The sequence below is a fragment of the Anoplopoma fimbria genome, chromosome 23 (genome assembly GCF_027596085.1).
Source record: "Anoplopoma fimbria isolate UVic2021 breed Golden Eagle Sablefish chromosome 23, Afim_UVic_2022, whole genome shotgun sequence".
Classification (NCBI taxonomy): domain Eukaryota; kingdom Metazoa; phylum Chordata; class Actinopteri; order Perciformes; family Anoplopomatidae; genus Anoplopoma; species Anoplopoma fimbria.
The window spans coordinates 17,448,979-17,473,117 of NC_072471.1; the positions used below are offsets into that span (position 1 = coordinate 17,448,979).

The 24,139-nt window shown below is 41.7% G+C and overlaps 1 protein-coding gene across 3 annotated transcripts in view; it reads right to left on the bottom strand.

Moving 5' to 3' along the window:
• The window catches only part of sbf1 (SET binding factor 1), a 56,868-nt gene that overhangs the window by 22,880 nt on the left and 9,849 nt on the right, over positions 1-24,139 (bottom strand). For 2 of the 3 annotated variants that reach the window (XM_054624238.1, XM_054624236.1), the window contains exons 2-10: positions 13,951-14,036; positions 12,024-12,161; positions 10,754-10,882; positions 10,133-10,243; positions 5,426-5,464; positions 3,251-3,356; positions 2,654-2,786; positions 2,426-2,534; positions 1,121-1,234 (exon numbers count right to left, since the gene is read on the bottom strand). In XM_054624238.1, coding sequence (XP_054480213.1) covers positions 1,121-1,234; positions 2,426-2,534; positions 2,654-2,786; positions 3,251-3,356; positions 5,426-5,464; positions 10,133-10,243; positions 10,754-10,882; positions 12,024-12,161; positions 13,951-14,036 — 965 coding nt within the window. The remainder of the gene's footprint in view (positions 1-1,120; positions 1,235-2,425; positions 2,535-2,653; positions 2,787-3,250; positions 3,357-5,425; positions 5,465-10,132; positions 10,244-10,753; positions 10,883-12,023; positions 12,162-13,950; positions 14,037-24,139) is intronic. The other variant, XM_054624237.1, reaches the window with a different exon arrangement.

Here is a 24,139-nt window from a genome sequence, read left to right on the forward strand (position 1 = left end):
AGAAAGGAAGCAGGAAAGAACCCATGTATGAATAGGTTAATAAGGAAGCTGGGAAATCAGTTGTTTAAACCCTTTAACTGATAAAAAAAAAAAGCATTTCTCAGAATGGGCTGGCACTGAAATACTGGAAGGGGCCGAGGCTGCAGGCTTGTTTTGAGCTGGCGTTATTTGAAGTGTTCTCTATGAACACACTATGTGTGTGTGTGTGTGTGTGTGTGTGTGTGTGTGTGTGTGTGTGTGTGTGTGTGTGTGTGTGTGTGTGTGTGTGTGTGTGCGAGGGTTATGCGGTGAGTTGGTATCATTATAGCACCAAGCTCCAACTGAAATGACCCCTTCACCTTTTTGCACACTTTATTGAGATGTTATTTTTAAGAAATTGAATAAATTTCCCAAAATCAGATGTGCAAAGCTTGTAGAAAACCGAAGAAGACTTGAAAACTGTGCTACAAAGCACTTAATTAAGGGTCTGAATATGTATGTAAATTAGAGATTTCATTGTTATATTTTATAATAAGTTTGCAAAAAATTCTAAAAACATATTTTCACTTTTTGACTTTATGGGTTATTAAGTGTATGTTGATGGGCAAAAATTGCAATTTTATCCATTATTGAAAAAAATGTATCTGCAACAGAATAAAATGTGCAAAAAGCGCAGTAGTCCGAATACTTTCTGAAGCCGCTGTACGTGTTGTAGTGTATGTGACGTATGAATGAAGGCCGAAACAAGTAGATCACCCAATTTCATTTCCAGGGAATATTTGTGATGTTTTTTTGTTGCTGTTGTTTTTCTATCTTTTGCAACCTGCCAAAAGTTGCACTAGACTTATTTTGTGTGTGTTTAAATTAAACAAAAATCTAATTCACCACTTCAAACTTGCAAAACAAAACAGAAAGAACTGTAAAAAGAATACTAAAAATTAAAACTCCTGAAAAAAGTAATCTAAAGAAGGAGGTAAAACCAATCCTTCTCCAGCTTCCTGGCATCTTGACCCTTAAAGCGCTGCTGGGGAATTCATTGCTTAGTAGAAACGGCTCACCAGTCCTGTGTGTCTGTGTGTGTGTGTGTGTGTGTGTGTGTGTGTGTTACGGGTGTGTTCAGAGTTTCAGCTGCAGCTCTTACCATGGAGAGCGCAGTCTGGGTCTGCTGGAGGAGAGGCTCGGGCAGCAGGGAGATGTGGACACACTCGGGGATGGTCACTGTGCCGCCGTCCAGGTCGGCGATGATCACATCCAACTGAAAAAACACACACACACACACAAAACACACTTTTCATCTCTGCCTCCCAGACTGTTGATAACAGCATGACACACGGAAAAAGTGGTCTCTGTCGGCGGCTGCTTATTACAGGACGCTGGTTATCGAGCAACAAAACACAGTCAGATTCAGTGCAGACAGCGGGCAGAGGCTGCCCTAACGATAACCTCTGACCCCTGACCGCTTGTACATTAATAACAGACATGTGACTACCGTACAAAACACTGAGTCTCGTTGTGATGGGAGACAACGGCTCCATCATTTACATTACAGTCATTTTAGCAGACGCCATCAGGGCGGACATCTCTAACAGGAGGGATCATTACACCTTCATCAGGCTTTAATAAAGACAACAGCAAATGATTTTCTCTGATCATGAGATCCAGATGGTAATTACGGTCCTGTATATTTTGGTATCATTTATCTTGGCACAGTCTGTAAAGAGTCCTTTTAAGTAAGACAGGAGCAGCGGTTTATTAAAAGACAGATGAACCCAAGCTTAATGGGTCAGTTTTTCTCTGTTGTAATCAAATAGATGCATGTAAGATTAGCTCAGGGTATTATGTAAGTATATAATAGATAATTTGGCCTCCTCTGTCTAATTATTTAAAAGCCATTCTGGTCCTGTTTTGGGTGCAGGTTTGTCAAACTACGGAGCGATGCGTTAAACCTTTAACCCCAATAAAATCACATTTCTCCCCAGCAACTGGAAGCTGGCAGGAGGCTTTTCAACTAGTCTTCCATACAGTGCATGCTGGGTAATTTAATGACACTGGTGGTTTGTGTTTTCTTGATGAAGTAGGTTTGTGTTTGTATAGTTTCTGTGTCATGTGTTATTTTTGTCTGGCTGTGTGGTGCCCACATTTCCTCCAGTTTCTAAATGCATCACTGGTTATTTTCTGGGCAAACGCTGCTTTCGTTGCCGACATTGTGATGGGACAATAAAGGACAATGTAAGACAATGAGGGACAGTCATAAGCGGAAGGTGGCCCACGGTCCAGACCCAGAACGAGTGACGGTTCAACCAAGACCCGTGACCAATTTTTGCTAAATTTATGAAAATAAATAATAATCTTCACAGAGCCTCTTTATCTTTGTTACTTTCTCTTTTCCAAATGTACAGCAGCATTGTGACGCTGGTCTAATCGTACTGCAGCGATGTGAACCCACCAGCTCTTGTGTCTCCGAGCGAAAGAATGAATTGACTCCGATGATGAAGGGGGTAGGGGTGCTCAGGACCTCCAGCAGTTTCCCCGGCAGGATGGGAACGTAGGTGAAGCTGAGAGGGAACACAAACAGGAACGAGATTCAGCACATCTGACGCATGTGTGTCCTGAGATAAAAACAAGAGCACCCAGAGGAACTATCTTAAGTCAGTACGGAGGAGTGGAGCCCCACCTGTATTTGAGGGGGAACATGATGGCCAGCAATCCCCGACAGGCATCTGTTAGTCTCTGGTAGCTGCTGGACAGGAACAGGATCTTGTGTTCCGTCAGGGCGGCACAGAACAGATACAACACGTTGACTATACCTGAGGAAGGAGAGGACACGGACGAGGCGTCACCCAAAGTCCAGGACACAAGTACATACTCATGTTCCACCAGCAGCTAATCAGTTAAACTAATGATCTAAACAGTCTGAAACAACATCTACATTTTTCTTCCTAGATTCATCTCCTTAATTCATCTGATACTGATTAGGCGTATAACAGGCTTTCTATGCAGTTCTGAAAATTCTGTAAATAATAAAAAATGTTATTGATTATACACAGTTTGTTTGTTTTTCAATAGCAGAAAAAAAGGGAAGGAACTTAAGTGTAGGACTGTGCAGTCAGTGAAATATGAAATATTTTACACCCGTCTATCATTTCAAAATCTGATATTCATTAGGGTAGAACTATCAAGCTATAGAATGACAAACTTTACGTTATTTTCCCCAAGTTAATATCTGAAAAAAAACACTATTTGGAAATGGGGTATTTCTAATGAACCGTACCAAGCTGTCTGAAGAGCTGGGCCACGGTGCTGCCACTGACAGGAAGCGCATCATCGATTGGAGTCTGGATGACTTGCCGGTCGCCAGCACCTAACGTTATGGTCCTCTATAGATTAAGAGAAAGAGAGAGAGTGAGGAGAGAAAGAAGGATTGAGAAGACCAAAGAACACAGCGGTGTTTCTCAGAAAATCAGGGTTTTAATCACAGTGTGTGTCGGATGAGCAGCGTGAGTCAGCGACAGAGAGATGGAGGATCCCAGAAAGGGCTTAGCAGGTACATCACAAATAAAGACGCTAGCCATTCCAGCTAATCGGGACGTGAATGGGGCTGGGCTGGGCTCCATGCCAACGACCTTACTAATACAAAAAAAACAACAACATCGGCACCGACGTGTCAAATCAGTCTTTTATTTGGAGAGAAATCCAAGCGACGTGGCAGGTGTCATGCGCTTTTCCACAGCAGCCTTTTGTGAAGCATAGCAGGGAGGAGATTGATTGGGGGGGGGGATCTGTATGAAGTTGTGAATCCTGGGATAAAATTAACACTTCCAACATTTAACGTGCTGGAAACACGTATCTGATCCGGACGACATTTGGTAACAAAGCTTTTTTTGATTCTGCTTATTAAAGGGATGAAAGTCAGGATCTCTGATATGCCCTAGACTGTGTCTAATAACCACGTCCTCCATTACAGATAGACAAACTGACTTTGTAGAGCTGGACGTCTACTTTGTTCCAGACAATGCCGATACTTGTGTGTGGTTTGGATAACCAGCATATCCGGGAGTGTAAATTAGGATGATTTAGACTGCAATATAAATCAATACGGTACGAGCACAATAATACGGCACAACTAAGCATTACAGCACAAGATAAGGCCGTTTGAGGCGAGATCACATGATGGGGACGTGACCTCTGATATACAGTGGGTACGGAAAGTATTCAGACCCCTTTAAATTTTTCACCCTTTGTTTCATTGCAGCCATTTGCTAAAATCGAAAAAGTTCATTTAGGCCACAAGAAACTAAAGTGCAGTGCTACCCCATAATTTAGCTTCCTACTTTAAATAGTGGATTCTGCTCTTCTGTTTCAGTTTGTTTTTTCTTTTAGACCCATTTGTTTGCCGTTATATAAAAGTCACTAGAGTACGAGTCACTTCATTTAAATTAATCATTTCTTCTCTTGATATATACACAACTTGGTTGAGTAACTTGCTAACACACAATATATTTACCTTGTGTTTAGATTGCATGGAGAAATTAAAACTTGCCTGGAAGAAAACGTGAGCGCTTTGAGTCGTATTTAAAATATCGGGTGCACTTCAGCCCTTGTTGCCATAATATGTATTACAACAAAAAACACTACAAAAGAAAGGAAAATTTAATGAATTCAGAAAGAATACTGTCAGAGACGTTTTCTCACCTGTTATCAAGTCATAGACACCATATTGTGCATAGAGAAAATAAAATTGCCAGAGGGCTTTCAGGGTTCTCAAACCAGTTGGATACGCGATCCGTTTCTGGAAATAAAAAGGTTTCACCTGAAGTGGTTCAAATGGACCCGGTCAGTGTGTGGCTGGGAGGGAAAAGCGCAGCATTATTTCATGCTCTCTACAGCAGCAGCAATAGCATCAGCATCCACAGGTGAGCCGTTAGTGTTTCAATAGTGTGACCCAACACCCGATCATCAGGTGCGTTCAAATTTAATTTGGTTTGGTTTCTGAGATAATAAGGGGTCATATGTTAACTTGTTAACCTGCATGGCCAGAGAGAATACTCTGTTTACATGGCGCTGATGTAGCATCTTCATAACAGCTCTAAATGACCTCCCATAACTGAATGGCTTCAGGCCCTGTTGCTAAGCTACCGCCTCTAATTCTAACTGGAGTCATCAAACTAACTGAAGGTGTCAAACTATTTGCTGGGCAAAGCTTTACTTAAATTCCACATTTATAAGCAGGGAAACATTAAGAGGCTTCTACAAGACGTATTATGTAATGAATGATCAGTTGTCGGTCACACATTGAGCGTGCATCAAAGCATTTTGATTGGGCATATTGCGGCAGGAGATGTGCATGGATTGGCTGAGGGGAATGGGTGGAGCAAAAGAAAGCTGAGAAAGCTCTGAGCTGATTGGTGACGGGGAGGTGGGGGAGATTGAAGTCGGGCTGGCGTACCAAACTCTCCTCTATCTCCTCTCTCTCCTCCTGGCCCGGCTACATTAGCACCGGGCAGAAACACACACACACACACACACACGCAGGATAAGACACAGGTTATAAACAGGAGTGAGGGCAGAGGATGCCCAAACTGAACAACAACATGACAGTGATGTCTCAGCATGACGAAAAACAAAGGAAGCTGCACAAACAATAACGTCTTGAACATTGTGAACACCAAGAAGAAGGCTGTGGTAAAAAAAATATAAGATGAGTGTAACATGAGAGACACGCATGCAAAACTAAAGTATAGCCGTCATTTAGCATCCAGCAGCACGATGATCCATCGTGTCATTCTGCTACTAACTTAAAATAAACAACAGTAAACATACTGGTAAGTTTACCTGTCATATACAGCAGTTATAATATTAATTGAGGGTAATGCAGTTGTATAACTTTACTAGAGCACCTCATTGTGGGTCTCTCTTCCACATACACACAATTTCAATGGCCTTGCTGCGGCGAGACCTATTTCACGTGGAACCACTTCTTCTTTACTCGAGGGGTTCATAACGGCAGCACACAAACTAATGGGTGACGCCACAATGACTGAGTCCACTTCTTATATACAGTTTACAGGCTCTACAGGATACGTGAGAACCGACATGTGTTCTTGTCATGTGATAGAAAGTGGCAACGACCTCCAGCGGAACAACTTCTTCAACTTTCAGTTTTAAGTGTGTTTTCCTCTCAGTTCTGCCTTTGAGCTCTAATGTGTTATTCCTAAATCAAATCCCATCGGTCAGAGCACTTGGCAGCGGGACAGACAGTGTCCAGAAACGAGGACTGGAATTCCCTCTGTCCTGTAACAGCTCGATCACTGCTGGACAGTAAGGAGAGCACTTGACTTCCTTCCATGGGGAAATTAACACTACAACACAAACACACACACACAAAGGTCAGGGTCATGTGCTGTGCAGATTGTGGGGATTCGCGGTGTTGTTCGAGGGGACTTGACAAGAAAAGATGATCAGAACTCAGTGGTTTGACACTTCTGTGTTAAGGACGGTCTTCCTCACCACAAAGCCACTCTGCTGCTCTACCTTTCACCGTTTCACCATTTATCACATCAGGCCAACAGCCTGAAGTTCACCTCACATTTGGGGTTGTGTAAACCATTCAGATAAATGACTAGAGTGTTGTAACGTCCTGCTTGTCAAAAAAAACCAACTTATTATTTCACAAGCTGAACTGGAACTGGAACTGTTATTTCTAGATAAATGTGGACAGTTTACTGTAAAAAAAAAAAAGCAGCATTAACACTCAGTGAAAGCTAGCCCCATCCTCCTTAGTTACTGTTGCTACGAAGGTAGAGCTTTTCGTTCTTGAACAGGACATATGCAGCTTCACAAAGATAAGAAAACAGGCTTAAGGATGAAGGCTAACTTAAGTGTGTATTTATGGCAAAACTGCGACTTGAGAAAATATTATATAATATATTATATAATGTATAAATATATTAATAGTAATAAAAGGAACGGTTAACGTGTTAATAATGGAGTATTGCTAGTCCCTTGTATACAGCTTTACAGACCTGCCGTCCCTGGTTACCGTTGCTAAGCCACGATTGGACAATTGCCTTTCGGGAGAAGATCAAAATGTCTTATAATAGAAATTTTAACTGTTTCCAAAACTGTTTGACTATAGATTTCTACTGTAACACTACATCTCGTCAGACTTTGAGGTTGCTGGATTCATCCAGTCAACCCAAACTCCAATTCATAAATCAAGCAATTTAAGAAGTTAGTTGCTTGTTGTCTTGGGGACGTATCTGACAAAACATTTATTCTGACTTTTTACAAATCAGCATCACTGTGTTGTTATTTCAGCATTTTGTCTTGTGTCGCCACGGCAATATGTCTGATGGCGGGTATTACGCCATTGAAGTTTTTTTGTTTTGTGTGTTTGGGAGAGGTTGACGTGAACACACAGACTCTATGGTAATGACACACATTGAGCCGGGCTGACAGAAAAGCCCTGCGGGATCACACAGTTCTAGGAATGTGTGGAAGTGTGTGTGTGTTACTCTTTTTCTAAGTGGCCTCTCCTCCTCTTGAGTCGAAGGAACAGGACAGTTTGTGCGGATGGAGAGACGCAGTACAAACTACGTCTTAAAACCTTGAGGAGCTGTGTGCTTAGATGTGCATTGCATGCATTTTTGTTTGAGCAAGCCTGTCTGTGCACTGATGAGTGTTTTCAGATGTGTGTGTGTGTGTGTGTGTGTGTGTGTGTGTGTGTGTGTGTGTGTGTGTGTGTGTGTGTGTGTGTGTGTGTGTGTGTGTGTGTGTGAGGCCAGCCAGCGTGTTAGCCTCTGCTGTTTGGGTCTGTATGTGCGTTAATACTGATTAGATCTGATTCTCTCATTCACACGCTGTGCTGCCGTGGTAGGAAGCCATCTGCCGTGCCATATGGTCACCCCGGCAACCCAACAACGACCTGCACAGCAACGGTTTTGTATGTGTGTGTGTGTGTGTGTGTGTGTGTGTGTGTGTGTGTGTGTGTGTGTGTGATCTAGAGAGTGAGGAATCAGTTTGAAAACAATCAGGGTACTTGAAATACCTGCAACAAATCAGGTTTATGACAAATATGAGCGATGCAAAAAAAAAAGAAGAAAAAAAAGAAATGATTAACATGATCCTGTGGAAACAGTTTGCTCACAAAACACAGAAAAACAAGCAGAAGCGCCATCAATCAAGCATGACTTGAAATGACTGCGAGAAAGCAACACATTCCTTAAAGAAAAAGGAACGGACTCTGCTCCGTTTGATCAACAGAATCAATAACATTGAGCGGGGTTGTTGATTGGTGAAGCTTGCCAAATGGGAGAGTTACCTGGAGACAGGCCAGCAGCCAGTCACAGGCCAGGGCCTGAGGAACCTTGTCTAAACTACAAACTGGAGACTCATCTATCTGTAACACAGAGGAACCAGTGTACAGTAGGGTGCAATGATACACATAGGTTAGAACATCTGGAGGCCACAGTGGGAGGGTTCAACAGATGTGCATTTATGTATGTGAGTGCACCATGGGCATGAATACGTCTAATAGGGACGTTTAGTTCAGTTGCACGAAAACTGATTCAAAAACAGGCAAAGAAGTCACTATTTTCTGGATGTGAGACATAAAAAACACTTTTAAACAAAACATGATTTTTATAAAATATATGGAAAAATAAGAAAAGGGGTGGGAGAAAGTATAAATAAAACATTACAGACAAACAAAAATATGTTTTCAACAAACAAATGTGCTCTAAAGTTACCCACAATGCTGCTGGTGCATGTTCAGTTCATCATTGTTGTGTGCCTTGCTTGGGTTTAACACTTAATAAAACTAAGTTATGTGGCACCTATTTTTTTGTATGGATTTGCTCATGTTTTACAATCTAGAAAACAGATTTTCCTACGTAAAAGATTAACAAAATTGCTGACATTTAGCTAGCTCTTGCTAAAGAAACACTCTCCGCTAGCAACTGATCGGTACTGAGCATTGGGACTCTCAAAAGAGATGAGAAAGAAGCAAGAGGGCTAACTCGTTAGCTACCTCCATCATCGAGCAATTGTTTTTTCAGGGGTTAAGATGGAAGTAGTTGAGGAGTCAGCCATCTTGCTTCTTCCTCATCTCTGGTAATATTTATATGCTGGTATCGGTATCGGAACAACTCCACTAAATCATTTCACATAACTACTATGTATACAAATATATCCACAGCAAAACAAATAGAGGCTTGGTTTACAAGTATTGAGTTGGTATCTGAGCTAACGTTTTTTTAAAAAGGAAACACCAGCATGTCTGTTTTGTTTGTCTGGTGAAATGTGATAAATCGCTGAAAATTTGTTAAGGTACGCTAATCATCCACTAATGTGTTTGGCAAAGCATGGAAATGAACATCTCTCATCAAGTCCATAACAATCACAATGAAGAAAAGTAAATCAGTCTGCACCATAGTGTGTTAACTGAGCTGTGTATATAACACTCTGCCCTTCAAGGGAACAGGAGACCTGCTGTAGAGCCAACTCTATGGAGAAGATCAGTGCCATTTTAAACCGCATGACTCTGTTGATAGTAATCCATTAATGATTCCACCATGCACAAAGAAATGTCCAGTCAGTCACGTTACCAGCACTTTTGCATATGCATATTCATAGTATGCATACACAAACGCATGAAGGAAATAAAGGCTCCAATCAACAGCTAATACATTTTTTGTTGTACTAAGCTAACATGGATGCAAGTTTAGCGCTGCCAGCAGCCCATGCTGATCGAAGTGCTGCAGTAGCAGGCTGGTGCCAACGCTACGTCTCTACACCGCTTACTGCCCTGAAGAAACTGCACTGCTGAGCAAGGCGTGAGGATATATAAGCAGTGTATACCTTCCAGCAAAGCAACACAGCAGAAGAAATGAAACTGAAGAATGGTGTCGCAGCTCAACATCGTCCTCGGTCAGCTTTGACTTTTGGCTTTATAGGGCAGCGAGGTCTGTACAGGTGTGTGTGTGTGTGTGTGTGTGTGTGTGTGTGTGTGTGTGTGTGTGTGTGTGTGTGTGTGTGTGTGTGTGTGTGTGTGTGTGAGTGAGTGAGTGAGTGAGTGAGTGAGTGAGTGAGTGAGTGAGTGAGTGAGTGAGTGAGAGAGAGAGAGAGAGAGAGAGAGAAAGTGGTCAGCAGTTACCTGGGAGCCTCCAGCGATAGGGATGATGCAAGTGAGGAGATTTCCAACCACCGTTTCCATGGGGACAGTAAGGCCATCTACATGGACGGTGTAGATCAGACCCAAACAGTTCTGTTCAATCAGGGCAGGGCGGGGGGGACAGAGGTCGAGGGTCAATAAAAGCATGCTTCAGGGCCAGAAAGCCCTCAGTATTCATATTCACAGTGAGTAAATTAGTGATGGCGCGTATGGCCGTAGATGCTATTAAATATGCTAAAGACACAAAAACAAAAAAACATTTTATCATTATATGCTATTTCTATAAAAAATTTATTTAAAATCGCCAGCGAACTAGCCGGAATATTTCACATCTAACTCGGTCAATTGTGTGTCAGTTTATTGACAACAAAAAACAATATAGAACTAATAAAATAAGAGAGCTTGTGGAACGTGGCCACTCTGCTGAAACTATGCACGGCCTTCGCACGCTCACCAGCGCTAATATACCGTAGTATATATGCCCTAATATGACGGCGGCAGGTTGGTCAATTTGAACATATTGCCTAACCCTACTGTCTACTGAAAGTTGCACACAAACCCACAAGAAATGCAGAAATGAGAGGATGTTTGTGCGTGTCGTACCCTGAACACCTCTGTGTAGTCCATTCGGGACACCAGCACCAGGCTCTTGGGGGCGAAGACCTGAGCTGGTTGGACGACGGCGAGCTCCTCATCCGCCTCATCCACCTCGCTGGCCTCAGCCTTCTGCAGCTGGACAAAGAGAAGCACAGATATAACGTCATCACATCAGGCTAGGAGTTTAACCCTTCAAACTGGGGAACCTGGTTCACATGCAGGATTTACAACTGACACTATGTTGGAATGTGCGAGTGCTGCAGCGGCAAAGACTCTGCTCCTGATGGTTCAGGCCCCAGTGGGTGCCTCCTGGCTGAGGGGTTCCAGCAAAGACGGTTGACCCTTCGCTAAGTCCCTCATCTCAACACAGACCGGCAAATCATAGCATAGCATAGCGGCCAGCTCTGACCACGGTTGGACACTGATCAGAACTCTGCTCCATAGACACTCATTTAGACTCAGTGTCTTCATTTTCAGGATAGTTTAGTGGATTTGGAGCTCGTCATGAATAAACACTGTAACAGTGACACTCGTCACCCGGAGTGGTTGGAAGGAGATATACATTTCTAAAACCTTACGCAAAAATAAAAATCTATGGAGCTGCTCTATTACTGAGCCACAGTCGCCCTCAACACATGTTAAGATTCTCTGTCTGCTTCTCTCGAAATAGCTCTTTCATTTTTCCCCAAAATTGGATAATAAATATGCAGGGAGTGCAGTTAGTGACAGTGTGGGCTCCATAGTAGCTCTGACAGCTTGATGGAGCAGCAGCGGGTGGCGGAGCTGAACGAAGCAGTATCCCTTAGCATAGCAGCATAGAAGTTAGTTAATGACGTGATAACGTAGCTCTACAGCTTTTAGATACGTTTATCTCCTTACAACCTCTCAGGGTAACGAGTATCACATTAAACCACCATGAGGTCCAAATCCACTAAACCAGCCTGAAAATGAAGACAATCGGAAACAATTGCATTAGTGTATGGAGCAGAGTTGGATTAGTCGTCGGACCCCTGGGCCGATGCTACGCTATGATTGGCCAGCCTGCATTCCAGGGGCGGGACTTAGCGAAGGGTCGTTTGCCAGTTTTCATTGGTGGAAAACATCTGTATGAAATGGTTGTATTTAACCATGAATATCATTAATTCCAATTAAAAACTTCCCACCGCACACACACACACACATCGCACAAGATTACATCCTGATATAACAGCTTCGCATTACACATTTTTTGCATCTAATATTACAATTTGCGCCGAATCAAATGAGTCTGTCTCACCTTTGGGTTGTCCAGGCCCTCCCAGAAGGTGAAGCAGGCACAGTAGTGGCGCTCAGAGTTGATGTCAGTCAAAACAGCTACAAAGAAGGAGGCAGGCTGCCGCTCGGGAACCAGCTGCCAACCGCTGGGCTGACAGAACTACAGAGGAGGAGGTGCAGGTTAGAGAGGTGCAAAAGGTAACGGCAGCAATGGGCCCAGGGAGGGGAAACCGGGACACGGGTTAGAATCAGATGGTGATGGAAAAAAACAGAAAGATTAGTGTATGCACCAACCTGGGCAACATATCAGACAATAAGGTCACATGTTCTTACAGCACCTCAGGGGGATTCATCCAAGTTTAGGCTATCATTAATGCAACAAGACAGGTTCTGAAAACGTTCCACCTACTTTCAAAACACAATGACGTCACAACAGATCTGATTTAACCACGTGAATAGCCATGAAAGTCTATTTAGCTAGCGTTTTTTAAATCACAATGTCATTAGTTTGAAGAGGTTATGGTATGTTAGTTTCAAATATTTACTTGCACAACAAGAAATGTAAATGGAGCAATCAACCATCTCATTGTTGACTCAGGCGAGCAAACAACAGAAAGTCAGTGTTAGCAGTTTTCTTTCTTGAGATCTGACATTTATCATGTTATTGTCATATCCATTAAGTTGCATCACTGACTGAATTGAGCTGAAGTTGGCCAGCAACTGGCATGTATAAACATGTTACACACACCATTTGCCATTTACAACATACTGGTTATTTTGCTACTCTTAGGCTGTGTTCACAATGCAGGTAAAAGTGGCCAAGTTTGATTTTCTTTTTTTGGCCCATTTGTGACTCAGATCTGACACATGGAACCTTTTTTTTTTTTTTTTTCAATCTTACTTGCGGTCCTACATCAGATACAGGTCTATTTTGTTTGCAGTGCAACCTCATACAGGGAGTTCCTGTGTGTTTTACGTCACTCTAGATCAACATTCGTCGCAATTCTGCGCCGTGAGGCCATTCACGTCAAGGCCCCACCACTCCTGACTCAGACTCTACACAAGCACGCCTCCGTACAGCAGCGGTGGCCATTGCTCCAGAAAAAGACAACAATAAAAAAGTGGTTTTAAAAAAAACTCTCCTTGTTATGATCTGCTAACAATCAACTTATAAATGAAACCATAAACACTGACTTCAGTGGCCTTCGTTTTACTTCCGTACAACACCATGCTGCTTGTCAGATCTTTGTTATATTGCTTTTGAGCGTGCCGGTTGTTTCTTTATTTTAACCAGTTCGCACTGGATATACCAACCAAACAAAAATTTGTCAAAAAGTTTGCCTCAATAGTGGCATTCGAGGAAAGACCAGTGGGTCATTAAAAACAGCATTCATCCTCAGAGGACCATGCATATCCATACCACAGTCGCCCTCAATACATGTTAAGACCCTCTGTCTGTCCATACCAAATATTAAGCAATCTGGCTATTGATGGTTAAATCAAATTTTGTTGGACAATCATCAAGACGAACCAACAAATTTTACATTGCAATCCTTAGATAACCTTTTGCTTTCGATCCACAACTTGTCTTCTTATCAGACCATCAGGGTTAATTTGGTCCAAGATGGATCTCAAGTTCAAATGTTTCCTCACTTGTTGGTGTACCGTAAATGTGTTCTTTTTCATCTTTAAATAACCTGAGCCTTGAGGGGCTATACATCCAACAAAAACACTAGGCGTTAAAAAAAAAAAGCTCCATTCAAGATGAAAGGAGTTTGGGACTGGTAAAACCTTCCAACGAACCCTAATACAAACACCAAAAACAAAACTTTCAATTAGTGTCTTGCTCTGAGCTGCCCTGGGAATTGAACCCCTAACCCAGGTCGATGTTAAGTGCCATGTTCTAGTGATTTGGCCTGAATGCAGCATGTTTTTAAGTGTTGACTCACCAGCTCTATGCCTTGTGGGAACGGGCTGTCCTCCCAGTCTTTCTCAGGAAACCGTTGGAGAATGCGGCCTTGGCCTTCACCCTCCACTGTGGAGAGAGACACAGAGAGAAAACAAATACAGAGGTCAGTCCACGTTATTTACATTGTTTTGTTGTCTGTTTGTTTCTTTAAATAACTCCTTTAAAAGTTTTCTTTTTTTCCCCAACCACACCAGCACATTTTGAAATGTATGTTGACATATAAATGAACTATGAATTCATGTTAAAACACAACGTGTGTTTTGCTACAACATGCCACAGAGATTGGACTGGATGCAGAAGAAAAACAAGTTTGTAAAGTTGACAACTCGGGGGCGATGCGTGCAGTCGCTGGGACCCAACTGTTGTTAGTCAGTAAAAAGCTAAAGTGCTTCTATTTCTACACATTCACTACTCATTCAACGAGGGCCTATGAATGGACCTTTGGAAAGAGGTAGGGTAGCTGTTTCCTCTGGCCTCCAGTCTTCATGCTATGCTAGGCTACTTGTTGCGAGCGCCCAATTTACAATTATGATTTTGACCAATTTAGTGCCTCCCTTCCTCGTATTATGGTGCTTGTTAATGTTATCATTAAAGACGTAGTCGTGGTGACGTCACCCATTGGTTTTTGGACTGCAGTTTTGAAGCATCGAGTTTGCAATTTTTGCTGTCGTCAACTTGGAATTTGTGTAACTAGTAAAAGGTAGTGACAATATTCAGACCGCCAAGCAGTGGTAGAAACGCCCTATATGGCTCTGTCATTTACAAGGTAGCCCCGCCCTAAAGCATATCCTGCTTTATGGTCCATTTGACTCTAAATGGACCATCATGTACTAAATGAACATCATGCTGTATTAAAGAAGACTTGAAACTAGAGATTGAGACCATAAACTCATGTTTACAATGTTTACTGAGGGAATAAATCAAGAGAGAAGTAGAGTCATTTTCTCATAGACTTCTATACAACCAGAGGAGTCGCCCCTGCTGGTCAATGGAGAGAATGCAAGTTTATGGCACTTCTGCATTGGCTTAACTTTTCAGAACCGGAGTCTGCCGCCTGGTTGGTGGTAACGAATAAACTCAGATTAAGTCTGAGAAACCTTTATTGTTTACAGTTGTTTTCAGGTTAATCTAATCTTCTAAATGAGTCCATATATGACTGTTCAACAGTAGTGTGATGTGTCATAATACTTTTTTTTTTGCTGCTGGTTAATGAGGCCATTTCCACTGTTGGCCAGGGCCGGGCTCATCACAGTGGCACAATGACACGACAAAGGCCCGCTTATGTAACCGCCACAAGCCCGTCTTTCAGTAGTCCCATCTGAAGCCTTGCAGGCTGCTTAATGGCAGCATTCATCCGCACAGAGAATACACTTATCCTGTCAATACAAAAGGATGTAAATCTAGCATAAAACTGCACAAAACGAAATATTATCCCATGCTGATAAAAAGCTTAAAGTTTTTGGAGCAAACCTGGACAGTTTGCTGCCTCAGAGAAAATAACAGCGCCTTTTTTACCAAGGGAATTAAAACAGAAGCGCAGACACACGGAGACAATACACAAACAGAAAGTAGGCCAGCTCCCAAAACACACAGGGAAATGCTGAAACATCCCTCGCTCCCTTGCGAACCAGGGATATAATGACGCTTTTTGGAGCGTCGCTCTGGGGCCGAGTCATCAAAAGACAAGAGATCATTTTTGTAGTCGTTTCAAATGATTGGCCGCCTTCTCTGAGACTGATATTAAGTGCTCAGGCATCGACAAAAAAAAGTACTGAAACCATTGAGAGGGAATACCATGAAGAGCACTGTTTCAGTTCTGTATAGGGCTGGGTATCGGTTGGTGGTGCAACGGATCATATATCTCACGGATCAGAGTCACTGATCAAATCACAGATCTAATCAGCACGAAAGAAAAAAGGGAACAAATATTACTTTTAGAGATCCCTGATCATGTGTTTTGCCACTGATACTAAATGTAGATCATTGATGATCAATATTGGCAGATACAGATCCCTTTGCTGTTTGATTATAGCAGCTGGTCTACAAGGATCCAGGTTATTTTATTATTTTTTTGCCACGACCCAAAACATTTTTTCAACTGCCCTGAAGTCAGTAAACCATCAAACATTATAAATGTTATCCTTTGACTTTGTTATAGAAATGTGTGAAGAGAAAAAGTGTTTCTTTCTCCCTAAAAAACACAGAAATCAAATAATAAGGAAATAATGATTAAAACAAATCTAGTCATTCGTACTTGTAATGATGTATTATAAGCTTCTTAGAGCTAGTGTAAGGAAGTTCATCAGCTCATAATTCATCTCTAATATCTATTTAAGTTGTTGTGAAAACATTCCCTTCAAACAACTGGATTTATTCAAGTTTCTCACCAACAGTACATTTTACAAGACAAGATGTGAACACATCCTGATAACCATTGATTACCTTTGCACAATTCTCATTTTCACTGAACAGAGCCTGAACGCATCATAATGTTACCGAGCGGAACCTTCGTTCATTTGCAAAAGTATAAATGATGTCCTGGTCGCATATTTTAGTGAATATTGGCTGATAACGATTGTCAGTAAAAGGGGTCCTCGATATCTTTAGGATATACACCAAAGTAAGTTTAAAAAAAGATTCCATTGAAACCTTTATAGTCAAACGATGCCTGAAATTGATCCTATTTGTGGACAGATGCAGAAAAAGTTTGTATGGTTTTGCTCGCATGCCAACTAACACAGCAGCTATGACCCATACAGATGGGATAAGCTGACTGCAAACAGTTTTGAATACAGAGATGCTAACAGTGCTAACAGCAGCAGCAGCGCTCACAAACAGCGCTGACGGAGCTAAAAGTTTTAACCTGGGGTGGGCGGCGGGACCAGAAGGTGGGTGTTTACCGCGGGAGCGCACATTGTTTGCCACCTTAATTCGCTCTTTGCAGTGCAGCATCAATTAGCTAGCCAGTGGGACACACACATATTTGCATGATGGGTAGGGAATGAAGTACTCTATTGGTATCTGTATCACTTTAGGGGAACTGGTATCAGTACACGCATCAAGATTTTCTTAATAATATACAACCATAGTTCTAATAGAGGCAGAATTGAAACACCAGTGGTCAAAAGTTTGTTGTTCCACATGAGCAGGAGTCAATTAATTAGGCCCACAATGTTGAATGCCATGTGAACTTTTAACTCACCCAATAAGGACCTTTACACGGCAGCCATTTTGACATGTCATTGCAGGGTAAACACAACAAATTTTATTTAGGTGGGGCAGGGTCCTTGTACAGTGCATGCTGGTTCACTGGAACGGCTGTGTTCATAGAAGGGGACCACAATTCATTTGATCAATTACACCTGTGTTTACCCTGCTATGACTGTGAAAGGACCTAGTGAGTCTGGGAGACAATGCACATACCACAACCCAGACTGTGTACAATCATAGCTCCATTTGTCAGTGGTGCATGCACTGCAAATGAGACCATATGTCAAATTTTTCTACATAAAAATGAACTATATTCAGACCATTTCGCACAACACTGTCTGTCAAATTAGAATTATTAAAAGAGGATAAAATAAAATCACATCTGCTTGTAAAAAGGGACTGACTTTGTTATGACCCCAAAGAACATGTGACTAAGCCAAACCCAGCTGGTACACTGTGATCAATCATACATCAGTAAGCCAGAGCTGATGCATGCTGGGACCCGCTGTCACCTCCCAACTACGCCCTTAAGAGGCGGCCATTTAAAAACCAGCGTATGTGTCGCCTGGCACGGCCTGGTGTTGTGTTCTGTAACAATGTGTTGTCAGCGGGTGACGAGCTGTAGGTGTGTCAGGAGAACAAACACAAAGTAAAAAAAAACACACACGCATGCAGGAGTGTGATGACGTGAAAAGCAGAGGCTGAGTGCAGAAACACTCTCAGCCAATAACTGGGCAGGGTGGGGATGGTTGGACCAGTTAAAGCAGGACATCCTGCAGCTGAGGGAGGAGTATGTGAATGAGCCCGGAAACGAGTCTGCTGGTAGTGACACGCAGGCCTTATGGCCGCAGACGCCACACACACACACACACACACACGCACACGCACACGCACACACGATGGCTCTTACTCTCCTAGTTCATTTCTTGTTGTAATCCTTCTCCCACCTCTTGTACGTAGCACAGTGTTTGCTGCATACAAGAGGTGTCTCCTCTTCACAGGAGGTAAGTTTTGACTCCAAGAATATGTGCATCTATTCAAAAAGGAATCTATGGAATGTAAACAAGATTCCAACGGACTTCACAACACCAGCATTTACTCAGAGAAATGAGAGGGCCCAGAATGAGACAGTGACTGTGACGTGGTATAAAATAAAATGACAACCACTGCTCATTACAACTCCGACATAACTAAAAAAGATGTTTCCATCTGACTTTCTATTTATGTCACAGAGCTATAAGCTGTGGTTATAGCCGGGGAGAATCCTAACTGCAAACAGCAAAAACTGAAACTTGTTTTTCTTTTGGCCCACTTCTCATGGGTTGGAAATGATCAGTACGATGACGAATGGCACTATTTGTGCTGTTTTTCCCCAATATGCAGGCAGCTGCATCAGTACGCCGCTGCAAAAAATATATAACCTATGCTGCTGATTTGTTTTTTTCCATGAAGGAGGAGAGCAAAGTAGCTAGCCATCCGATACCACTAATGAACTGATAATACATTGAATGACGACAGTCACAAAAGTCATGATTTGACTTCTTATTATTTTCCATAATAATTACAGGTTATAGGTGGCTCTCTGTCTGTTGTTTATAAGGCCTCTTGTTTAAATACAATAAGCAAAACAGATGCATAAAGCTATTAAAACAAACGTTTCAAAATTGATTCAGGTTCAAACCCAAACTAATATGATAATACAGCCTTAAATTTACCAAAGCCCTGATGTAGTATCAGGCTATAACACATTTGGCATGTTCGCTAAGGCAAAGCAGCAAGTTTGTAACAAGAAAGAATCACTTAATTTGTCTTAAACTTCTACTCTGGGGGCAATCTGGTCAGCCAGACGTGATATTTTCAACATTTGCACAGCCTTTGTTTGTCATCACCTCAATACACAATTTTTCATAGTTTCATATTGTTTATTTCTTGTTTCTTTTCCCACTCAGCCTCACAGAGTCAGTGACTTGGCATAGCAGAGCACACAGTCTGAGTATATATTTTTTATTTTCTTGGTCGGTTCCCATCTCCAATCTTTTCAAAAGTCTGACCTGGCGATTTTGTTTTTTGCAGATTCAGAACTTTATTTGACATAAAGGCTACAGACTAACTTTTTTCACCACCGTGGACGTACATTGACGGTGCAGAATTGCCCGTTGGGATTACACAGCAGCCTGTTTAGTGTCTTCTGGCTGCAACGTTCTCATTCAATACTGAACCAATCTCAAAGATAGTTGTCCCCATCAGTCACTTAGACACAAAAAACACGGGAAAATAGGGAGTCCAGCTTGTAAAAGGTGCTCTTTAACTCAGTGTAGAAACAGGGCAGGAATATGAAGTTCTATTGAATCTAATTATTCATGATAATACTTGTAGTCTTCCTGGAATAATAAATTAAGATGGAATTCTGTGAAAATGAAGAGACAGTTCTGTACATGGTGCAGTGTGTTAACATGTGAACCACACACGTCGGTGATGGTGGAAACACACAGGTGGCTCTGAGTGAAACTACAACTAATGCATGACTGATGCTGAATAGGAAACTGTGATGACAATGTTGACGTTAAGCAAATGGTTTATCAGAAAAAAATGTGCTCAGTCTGTTTTTGCCTTTCTCCTCTCGGTCCTCTGTCTAGACCATTGTGCTACTATAATGCATTAAAGTATGAGGTTTACGGGTCAGGTTTGGGCGGTTGATTATGCCATATTTCTGAAGGTTGGGCAGACTGGCCCTGATAATGGGCTGGCTGGGTGCGACTGATCCGTTTAACCTGTGTTTTTCAATAATGATAAGATTAAATCTCATGTGAAATAAAATAAAAATGTTGGTTTTAGATAGACTACATTGACAGAAATATAATCTGATGATTTAAAAGAAATAGGAAATTGACAATTCGACTAAAATATGACAAAACACTAATATTTGTCTAAAGAGTAAGACTTGTATAAGTGAACCAGCATGCACAGTACAGTACCTGGCCGACCTAAATAAAAGGATTGTTCTTTATTTCACCTGTGTTAACCCTGCAATGACATGTCAAAATGGCTGCCGTGTAAAGGGCCTTATTTTGTCAGTTTACAAGTTTGCATGGTTTCATATGGAACAACAAACTTGATGGGAGTACAGAAACCAGTACCTTTAAAGTGATACCGATACCAATAGAGGACTTCATACATTTTGCTCGTGTTTTTTTCTACAAACCAAGCATCTCGTCTTTAATGACGCACTCACTCCTCTAACTGTAGCGTGGGGCTAAAGAGGGTCACACAGAAATCCTCGCCAAAACACTTTGTTTCACTTTGACCAAATGCTTAACACGATGATCGATATTTGGTGCCAAAGGTGCAGGTAGAATATGTGTCGCTCTTACCATCAGAACAAATCTCAATGAAAGCAAAGTCATTTCCTTGTAACCTCAATCATATAGCCATGGGGGGAATAGCACTAACACATTTTTTGGCAAACATCCACTCTGGGTGTGTTTCAGCAGCAGGCGAAAAAAAGTGTTGTCGAGCCGATAGATGAGCCATTTGCAGGCAGGACTGCGTGACAAATGCTGCTGATGTAATTCAACGGCTCGCTATCGCTCTGCCGTGTGACAGGAATGTGAAAGCGAGTGGAGTGGCCTTGCAGGACTGTGATATCAGCTAGACCTGTTGTTATTATGCAGCGTTACTGACTGGAGGGCTATCGGTTTCATTTGGAGGAGTGATCATTATCTCTACAACTGACTGCATCTCATACACCAAATACAGGTTTTTGAACAATGTCTTTTTGGCACTAGTTTGTCCTTGCCTCCGCTTTCGGATTTAGATAAATTCCTCCTTCAGCACATGTCCTCAAATCCTGTTTTCCGCCAGTGAATCTTGCATTTATTTTCTCTCGTCTTGCTGAAAAAACAAATATGAAACTCCTATTGACTTTCTCACAGAACTGGGTAGATTGACAGCCCTACGTCTGCTCCGTCATTAGAAAAGCTCATTCAAACCACGCTTATAGTCTCACCCCCTCGTTTCCAACAAGGACAAAGGTCTTCAAAATAATTTACAACAACCAAAAAGCGTGTCAAATATCTTGTGACCACGTTTCGCGCTGACTGAAAGCACTAGAAACGGCGTCACCAAATCTACACAAACCCTCAAATACCGAACTGGTGTTTGCGGTGAGGCTGCTGTTTGTGTTATTTCGTCCATCCCCGTGAATTGGGAAGGCGTGTAACAGCAGCTGTGTGAGCAACACAATCAGCAAGTCACAATCAGTGCATTCAGTTCGTACAGCGCTGTGCGACCAAAGAGCGACCCGATCAATGTGCAGACTGTGAGTAGGGTTGGGTTTTTTAAGCCGCCGCTGGACTTTCTCTAAGCAGACAGTAACAGCCCCCCCAAAAAAAAATCAGGCTTCCACGCTTCCTGGTTCGCCATCCAAAGTCACACACAATAGTTCAGCCTGGCTTTTTTTTTTTTTTTTTTTTTTTTTTTTTTTTTTTTTTTTTTTTTTTTTAAACGCTCGAGAAGTTGAGAATAGACATTCCAAGTGGGTTGAAACTGGAAGGCCTTGAAAGTCCATTTGTTTGGGTGAATAAAAAGGGTTCTGTTCACTTTTTAATTTATGCTAGATACAGTACATATAGCCTGATATTTTGCCTCTATGGCCATTTTGTTATTAATTATATATTCCCCTCTTCTAACCACCTTCCTATCTCACCAATTCCTAACATTTTGCCATCACTTTCTTCCGACAATGAGGCTGTGTTAGGGAGCAAACAGATAGCTAATTTGGAATTTGGAATTCCGGGCATTAATATAAAATCAAACCGTGTGCTATGTAAAGATATAGCGAAGAAGGGATGCATAGATACAACTTTTTTTCAGAGCACAGGAAGTACAAGTACTTACATTCGAGTACTAGTCGATACCGAGAACCAATATGAGTTATTCATAAAACAAAAAGTATTTTAAAGTTCTAAGAATTTCTTTTCATCACATGTTCCTCACTTTCTGACTGTGACATATCAACTACACAACAGATGCTGTTGCTGATACATTACCATTCACCACTGTTTTCTTGATCCAAAAAGATCATAGATGGAAGCAGGGATGTTAATAACTGACCCTTAACAGTTAAAGTAAATGGCTTCGTTGCCATGTTGGGAGCCGTGTGGAGGCAATTCCTCAATCCTAGATATGCTCCAAATTTCAAATTTAGCATCTTTGAGCAGTTGATACTGAATATACATGTGATAAATGCGTAGACCACTTGTCTGTTAAAGAAGTATTAACTGAATAATAATAATAATAATAATAATAATAATAATAATACACACTAGTTCTAATCATACAGGAATGTAATTAGTTAGGCAGACCCAAAAAACTGAAAATAGTTCTCTTCTACAAGCTCACTTTTTACTGAGAGCATAATCACTGTTATAATGTGGGCAGTTATCAAAGAACAAAAAGTGGATTCTGTGATAAAAATGTTTTTACATGTAGTTAACTGGTTCTTATTAAGATGTGTTATAAGCAAAAAGAGAGCTTTATTTTCAGACATTTTAAGGACCTGGAATACTACAAACAGTAATTACTATCAATGCTGAGCAAACATCACAGATGCCTGATGCCAGCCACAATCCACCAGAACAGAGCCGCCAATCAGCCAGGAGGCTCACAGTGTGAACCTGAAGTGGTCTGCTTCATATGGGGAGGAAATGTGGATCACACAGTGGTTGTGTGGGTGTGTGTGTGTGTGTGTGGGTGTTTGTGGGTGTGTGTGTGTGAGAGTGTGAGTGAGTGTGTGTGTGGAAACTGGCAATGACTCCTCACACTGATGACCACTAGCATTGATACTCTGTGACACGAGATGGAAGGAGACCGCTGGGTCATGTGATCACTGAATGATGGCAGTCAGAGCTGAAATGAGTGTGTAGCTCAGTGTGTGTGTGTGCGTGTGTGTGTGTGTGTGTGTGTGTGTGTGTGTGTGTGTGTGTGTGTGCGTGCGTGCGTGCGTGCGTCAGGATCTTGGTGCTGAACCAGACCACAGCTCCTCATTCAAAGGCTTTCAAACAACAGCGACACTACATTGGGCGGTTTCCAAGGCGACGGCCACTGGCGGGAAACAAAGAGCGCCGAGCCTCGTGTGTTTTCATGCGTCTGCTGCACATATATATTGTGATGTGTGTGCAGATTTGCACAAAATAAGGAATACAATTTGGCTTTCTCTATGCTTTATTGCATTGTTGTAGCACATCAAAAAAAGTGCTACAAGAATGACGTATGCCTGGATAGGTCTGATTTTGAATTAATGGTGCTGTTAGATTGCTGCTAGACTGCCCAGTTAAAACAGGTGCGTGTGGGAGAGTAAACCTCTTATGACCGCTTTGAAAAAAAAAAAATGTAAAAGCTAAACGCCAACAAATGGATCAACCTGAATATTTTGTAAGATAAAAACATGTTGTGAATTTAGGGAGAGAGAGAAAGGCGAAAGAGAAGGTGGAACTATTGAACGCAATGTTTTCTGCAAGTTTTCAATAATAATAACTTGTATGTAAACATTAAGAATGAAGCTTTGAACTATTCGGTACAGCTATAGTAATTATCCATATAGCCCTAACGCCAGCAGAAAGACATCCAATTTCTCGTTTAGCAAAAAGAACGACATGCACCCTGTTTGGTGTTTCTTTGGTTTTAAACCAAAAGAAAAAAAGAGAGCTAGAGAACATGAATGAAGCCACCTTTGTTCAATGTTTTACTGGCATTACACTTTTCTTACTTAGGTTTACTAACAAGCTCTGTGACCTTCTTTTAACAATGAAAACTAGACTGAAGTTAATCACTTCTACAGCAAAAAATGAATCACCGTGAACAAGTTATAGCAGTATAACTACATTGCAAGTTAAAGTGGAGATTCACAAAAACAGCAAGATCACATCCACAGAAACAGTCCATGGGTGAAAACGGACAAA